We start from the raw sequence: 7,044 nt of genomic DNA on the forward strand, positions 1-7,044 counted from the left end.
ACCCCATCCTTCTTTTAACAGGGCGAGGGAAAGAGACGTGGGGTACATTAGTTTATTGCTGGTATACTGAAAGAATGTCCCAGCTGGGCTCCCACTTAGTGCTGCCTCCGCCACGGCCCCATTTCTCCAGTGCATACCTGTCTTCTAACACAGGCTCCATCCATGCTGCTCTGCTCTGTTTTCTCCTCTCCATCTCTCTTTTTCTTTTGAGCATGATGATGCTTGTTCTGAGGGCTGCTGACTTCAAAAGAATAAAGTTAGCAGGTCTGGGGAGAACCAGCAAGCCATCCATATATTGAATAGAGCCATTGAAAAAATATATATATATATATATATATATATATATATATATATATATATATATATTCAATGGCTCTCCTGGTTTTGTCAACCTGTGCAAGGGAACCGTGCTTCCTCAGAAAAGGACGCATGCGCCACAAAGTTTAATGTCCACATAACAAAATCCACAGCTGCTTCTTTTAAAAAGAGATACCGATTATCTTCTGCTTACATGTCTGACATCATGAGCTTTCTAAAAATATATAGATATATCCCTGCTTGTATGCCACTGGAGAAATCAGAAGAGGTCACCTTTATTTTTGTGGCTCTTCTTTTTATCGGTGCATTTTCATTCTCTCACTCACACACACACACATACAGTCAGACACACAAATGCAGAATAAAGCAGCCCTGTCAAATACTGGTTTGGTATTTATGATATTTTCTTCGATACTAAGAAGAAACACACATAAAAACACAGTAATCCCAGATAGCTCAGCAACACTTCCCAAAAGTGCAGATTCTCTGAGCTGGAAGACTAGGTGGATAAAAAGCTACCCACCAAAAAAAAAAAGCAAAAAAGAAAGAAAACTATATATAATACATATCTGTATATTAAACAGGCTGCTTGAAATAAAAAAACGATTAAACCACAACACATTCATTCTCACACACTCTCTTCCACACACTTTCATCTCTTCCATTGTGAAGCCCAGTTGGAGGCAATGTCCCCTTGTCCACAATTTGTAGCAATGCACCTCTCAGAACAGGGTGAGGGAACGGGCAAGCACACAGCTTTCTCTAATAAGAACCAAGGTGTATTATTATTATTATTATTAGTTTTTGTTTGTTTTACAAAAAAGGAGAAACAAGTTTTCACAAAGCACTACAATGATAACTCCCTTTGGTAGAAAGTGTAATAAAATGTCACACTGCTCCTGTCTGTAGGTACTAAAACCTGAAGCCACCTGGTACTATGGTACACAAGAAGCTAGTTCAGTTATACTAGCACATCAAGCATACTTTTTCTTTAATAAAAAACAAAAAAATTGACAAATATGTACATTTATTTACAAAAAGAAGGGAGGGGACCAGTTTAAAATTGCTTTGTTGCTATTGTGAAAGTACGGAGGGTGTACGTATAGGAACTGTAATGTTTGTGTGTTGTTAAGTGAGTGAACTTTTGAGTGTGGGGAGAGAGTTTTCATGTGTAAAGCTGGTGCATGGCACTAGGAGAGACTAGGAAACAAGCAGGTACCAAAAAAAGAAAAACCCCAAACAAACAAAACAATTAGTTCCACTGGCACTAGAAAGGACAGACTGGTTCTTAATTGGTTTACGCAAGTCAGAAGTCCCGGTCACAGGAAGAGACCTGGCGAGGAAGAGAAGCGTTGAGGGGGCAGACTCAGAAGCTGGTATTTCTGAAGTTGGGACTGCTGAACCAGGGAGTGGATGGAAGATTTCAGAAACCCTGGAGCCCAGTCTTGTTGGTGCCGACAGTCAAGCATGTCTGGAATCCCCTAGATATTCTGGCTGCAAGGCCTTTTCTTTTTGTGGGGAAGGAGCTGGAGAAGGAGGAGAATTTTAAATGTGCCCAAACTCATCAGGCTATCCAAAGCACTCCCCATGTCTGTGATGTCCCTTAAACCTTGGAGAAACGCTGCTGGTGTGTATAAGCAAGGTGGCCTTCCTCTACAGCTATTCAGATGCCTCCAAGCGTGTGCACCGTGAGTTCAGCCCCCTTGGCAACAGTTCTTTAGGGTTGATGCTTTCAACAGCGAGCCCACTGGGGCGACGGGACGTACCAGCTACAAATGAGTCAAAAAGGAGCTGCTGTTATGGAGATAACACAGCGAGTGGAGGAAGAAGGCATTTGCCTTGGGTGGTGGTTGTTGTTTTTCTTGACGCACACAAGTGCGCAAACACACATGCACACACACATGAATGTGCATCCCCAAACACTCTTAGCGATTCTCTCTCCCTACCGAGAGATCAGGGAGTCTTGAATATTGTGCCATATTTGACACGGTACTTATTAATGCTCACAAAGTGCAGGTCCTCCCTGTCGCAGGTAGTGGTGCAAGGCACCAAGCCCTCCAAACCTTCGCCCATTAGCCATTTGTTTGTCTCGGCTGCCATTTCACGGGTCACATGCTCCTTGGTCCACCTGTCCACCCAAGCCTGGAACCGCTGGTGCAGCCTCTTGCTCACTCTTTCATGGGACTGGGAGGAGGAAAAGAGAAAGAGAGGCAGTATTAAAGTCATCAGCTTTTAAAAAAATAAACAACCAGCACACAATGAGGGGTGAAATGGGTACAGATATTACATCCATTTTTCCTGCATGAAGTCTATAAACTGTATTTCAACTGCTTTATTAAACTGTATTGCTGGCGATGATTCTGTGCCATTGAGAAATTAATGCTTGTAGAAGTTCTATCTATGGAATTGTGTTTGGAATAATCCAGTGTCACATGCAAGGACCAACTGGGGAAGATGCAGTGGCCCAATCTTCACTAAGTGGCAGCAGAGGAGATGCAAACTAGTATTCTGGCCCAACCAATGCCCCTCATGAGAAAACCAGAGTAACTCACTGCTACCCTGGACTGACCAAAAACTTTTTGGTGCATCCAAAATGCCCCCACCCTTCCCCTAATTTAAGACAGGTAATCCAGCAGAACCATCTCCATCTCCAGCACAGTAGCAATTCTAGAGAGGTCTGACTATCCTCAGCTCTTCCTTAGCGCAGAGGTGGGCAAAGTATGTGTCACAGACCACATGTATCTTGTTTTTGTGGGCCCCATAGCCCTCCAGGGTGATTTCTTTCCAACTTTTTTTTCTGCTCCAAAATAACTTCATTCAAAAATGACACATTCTTGCTAATTTCTTCCCAAAAGATTTTGGGGGAAGGGGCTCAGAATGCACCCAAATGCTGTCTAGGGACCCAGGAAAGCCCAAAACCATGGTGAAGATAATACTATGTTCCCTAGGAAGCATTTTTAATTAATTAATTAATTAATTTTTTTTGCAGGAGTGCAGCTCTCCAAGGTTTCCTGGGGGGCTAACGCAACAGTCGATTCCCCAACTGACCATGAAAAGCTATTCAGTAATCCCCGGCAAGTCACATACTCAATCACAGAAAACCCTGTGATGGGGTTTCCTTACGGTTGCTGTAAGTCAGAAAGGCACACAAGAAGAAGCAGCCTTCCACAGGTACTCATCGCTGCCTCAAGGAGGTGGGTCAGCATCTCATCCATTGCTCCAACCTACCTGATGGGCACGCAGCAGAGCAGTCCTCCTGTACATGTAATCCTCCGATTTGATCACATACACCATCTTATAGGAGTTCAGCTTGAATTTGCACTCCAGCTTGTCCAAGCTCTCCACGTTCTCCAAGGGTTTCTTACTCATCCCCTCCTTCCCATCCTTCTCCTGCTGCTCCCGACCACGCTGGCACTTGCGGATCCGCCGCAGGTTCCTGTAAAGCAGAGAGCCCCTGCTGGAATTAGCACCTGCCTCCCTCATCGGGCCGGATGATGTGGCTCGTGGGGCCTGCTCTTCAAAATCCATCACACTGCTCGTGCTGAATGACGATAAGAGCGTAAGGGGATGGGTCACATGTTATCAATCGCCCCAGCTCCCTGAGTCTCCCTACATTTGTTGCAGGTTGTTGCACAAGTGAGCAGAGCCCCTTCCCACAGCAGCTGAGCACCAGTTGAGAACAAAGGAACTGCTTTTCAAGAACTAACTAAAATGTAATGCTTGCCTTGCACTGAGGAAGAAAAACTGCTGTGTACCAGGTCTTGGTTTATATGCACAGGTTGAGGCTCCTTTATCTGGAATTCCAAAAACCAAAACTTTTTTCATGAGTGAGATAGTGACACCTTTGCTTTTTCTGATGGTTCACAAACCTTTTTCATGCACACAATTATTAAAAGTATTATGTATAAAATTACCTTCAGGCTATGTGTATACGGTGTATATTAAACCTAAATGAATTCTGTGTTTAGACTTGGTTCCCCGCTCCACGGTATCTTATTATGTATACGCAAATATTTCAAAAGTCAAAAAATTCCAAAACCCAAAACACTTCTGCTTATGAGCATTTTGGATAAGGGAAACTCAACCTGTATTATTGCGTGCAATACTTTAGTCCTCCATGTGTTTCAGACTTCACCTCTCAGAAGCCAACATCAGCTTGGGCAATGAATGCGGATTCTGGAAGCTAAAGTTCAAAGCACTTGGAAGATCAAGGTTTGAGGACCAATAAGGTACACAATTGTTGTCCTGGACCAAAAAGCAATCATATCTTGAACTTGCCAATAAGCACTCACAGCAAAAAGCTGCATGCCACCCCAGTTCACTCACCTTGGCAAAAATACCGGCTTTTGGGCCAGCTGCTCCCGCAGTTCAGGAGAGGTAGAATCGGAGTTGACATACCGATCCACATAGTCAGTCCAGCGCTGAAACGGAAGACAGTGTTACGAACAGAATCCATCAGCACTCTGTCTTCTTGTGCTAGCACTGACAATGAAGGAGCATAAAACCACTACAACCTTCACTAGTTTCAGTGTAAATGCAACCGACAACTTTCAGGACTAAACTTTTAAGATTCAGCTCCATTTCACAGAAATGGATAATTCCTCCTTCTAATAGGCACTGGGAAAGCAGCCTTAGCGATTTCATTATAAGAGGGTTTAAAAAAAAATACTCCATATATTGCTTCTTGATTTCTTTTATTATTCACAATGAGTCATAGGGATAAGGAGCTACAAAGAGATATTACTTCACAGGTAATATTAGACTTTGTCAGCTTTGCAGTGATCTCTGACTCAACACAACAGAAGCTTCTATGAAGAGCTTTTATGCTGAATGATCATGTTGTATTATTTTAGGTCCTAAATATTTTGGCTTGCGTTCTTTTAAAAGCAGAAGAAAAGCATGCAGTTGTGATGCTTGATGAAGGCTTCATCAAAATTGGACAAACCAAGCTAACCTCCTCTCTACACCGCACACTTGTATATGAGCTTCCATAAAATACATGGAATCTGATACTTGGTGTGGCTAAATATTTCAGCATCATTATTTAAAATGTAGTTTCCTAGTTGATTACTAAACCAAAGATAGTAACGAACTGACACCTGAATCTGACACAGAGGCAAGCAGATGTATGTTAAGATATTATTTAGTGATACTTTCAAGGAAAATAGAAGATTTAGTTCTCAAGCTTATTCTCTAGATTACACTTCCCAGTCAGCAATCCAATAAAATATCTAGAATCACAATTAAGTTCCTTCATCAGCTAAAGTCCTAGGCCTTAATCAAATTGCTAGTCCCAACTAAACTAAACCAATTCACTCAAGAGCTGAATGGTTAAGTCAGCACTTCTGTAAATCCCATTGTTTTAGTGGGTCTGTTGTAACAATTAGATTTAGGCCATGGTGGCTGGGAGATACTGTAGTAAGTTGTCCAAAAAACCCCAAACTTTCCAAGTTCTAATGATACAATGCATCAAGCTATTAAACAGACCACCACTCAGCACCTTATTTCTGCTTTGCCTGAAACATTTAATTAAAAAGACAAATACACTTTACTTGGTAATGCATTTAAAAATGCTTTTAAAAAAACAAGTTAACCACAAGAAGCGCTTTCTCACCTCTGCCTCAACAGGGTCGTCGGAGTTTTCTTCTTCAGTGTCAAGAAGTTCAATAGTTAATTGGACGTGGCCTCTGCTCTGAACAAACATCAACTATGAAAGAGAATACTTCAGTAAGCAGTAGAAACAGTCTTTAGTATTTTATTTAGTACCCCAAATCAGTCACACGCAATCTAGCCTGAATTTCCAAAATAACTTGTGCTTAATGGAGCAGTACATTTTATATGCCTTGTATGAACAGCTCCAGCAAGAGTTCAAGGTGTGAATTATTTTTAATGTCTCACTGTCTGCTAGAAATTTGAGGACTGGAGAATGGGGGGGGGGGGCAGAACGACAAAATTCTTATTTGGGGAACAGTGCCTTTATCCCCTCTCTCCCCTGTAGTTCCTGTTTCAAAAAAGGCATTTCCTGGCCTTAAACTGAGATGTAAGGGACGGTAAATTAACAAAGAAGAAAAATAAATACTCTTCCCTTTACCAATAGAACTATATAGTAATACATGTACTTTAAAGCTCATCAAGATCTCTGCTCCTTGCTTTGAGAAGGATGCAAGCCTCTATGTCTACCTTCCAAAGGAGCAGGTTGTGGGGTGTTACCATTTCCTTTTAAGACAGTGTTACCTTAAAGCAGTTTTCATCTTGCATGAGTTGCTCAGCTTTGCGCTGGTATGCTGTTTCCACAAGGGACCGAGATGACTGGGAGGACAACAGGCCTCCAGTGGCTCCGTTGTTACTCTCGGACAGGTATTGTTCTGTCACCTGCACGCAGATTTCATCGCTCACTATGTGCTGAAGCTGGCAATTTGAAGGGGAGGAAAAGCAACACCTCATGAATGATTCATTCATAATGATTATTAAATGATTCAGTATGATGTTTCTTTGGCCTGAAACTGAGCCAGAGGAAGTAATGCTTACTATTTTATCAATGCTATGCCATCCCAAAGGAGTTGACAACAGGCAATGCATTTAGTGCCTCTTTTCTTTTCCTTTCCCCCTTATGAACCAGAAATTTTTTGACTCAGAACATTCCTATTATGAGGCTTTCTTGGCAACATTTATTTATATAATAATAATAATAATAATAATAATAATAATAATAATAATAATAATAAT

General features: G+C 41.8%; 1 protein-coding gene across 3 annotated transcripts in view; it reads right to left on the reverse strand.

The window, feature by feature from the left end:
• Positions 1-350: 350 nt before the first annotated feature.
• Positions 351-7,044, reverse strand: part of SIN3A (SIN3 transcription regulator family member A) — a 24,607-nt gene continuing 17,913 nt past the window's right edge. The window contains exons 15-19 of one of the 3 annotated variants that reach the window (XM_042475220.1): positions 6,553-6,726; positions 5,933-6,025; positions 4,645-4,739; positions 3,547-3,754; positions 351-2,502 (exon numbers count right to left, since the gene is read on the reverse strand). In XM_042475220.1, the coding sequence (XP_042331154.1) occupies positions 2,272-2,502; positions 3,547-3,754; positions 4,645-4,739; positions 5,933-6,025; positions 6,553-6,726 (801 nt within the window). In that variant the 3' untranslated portion in view covers positions 351-2,271. Of the gene's footprint in view, positions 2,503-3,546; positions 3,860-4,644; positions 4,740-5,932; positions 6,026-6,552; positions 6,727-7,044 lie in introns of all 3 variants that reach the window. The other 2 variants (XM_042475219.1, XM_042475217.1) reach the window with 2 other exon arrangements.

Source organism: Sceloporus undulatus, chromosome 6, assembly GCF_019175285.1.
Source record: "Sceloporus undulatus isolate JIND9_A2432 ecotype Alabama chromosome 6, SceUnd_v1.1, whole genome shotgun sequence".
Taxonomy (NCBI): domain Eukaryota; kingdom Metazoa; phylum Chordata; class Lepidosauria; order Squamata; family Phrynosomatidae; genus Sceloporus; species Sceloporus undulatus.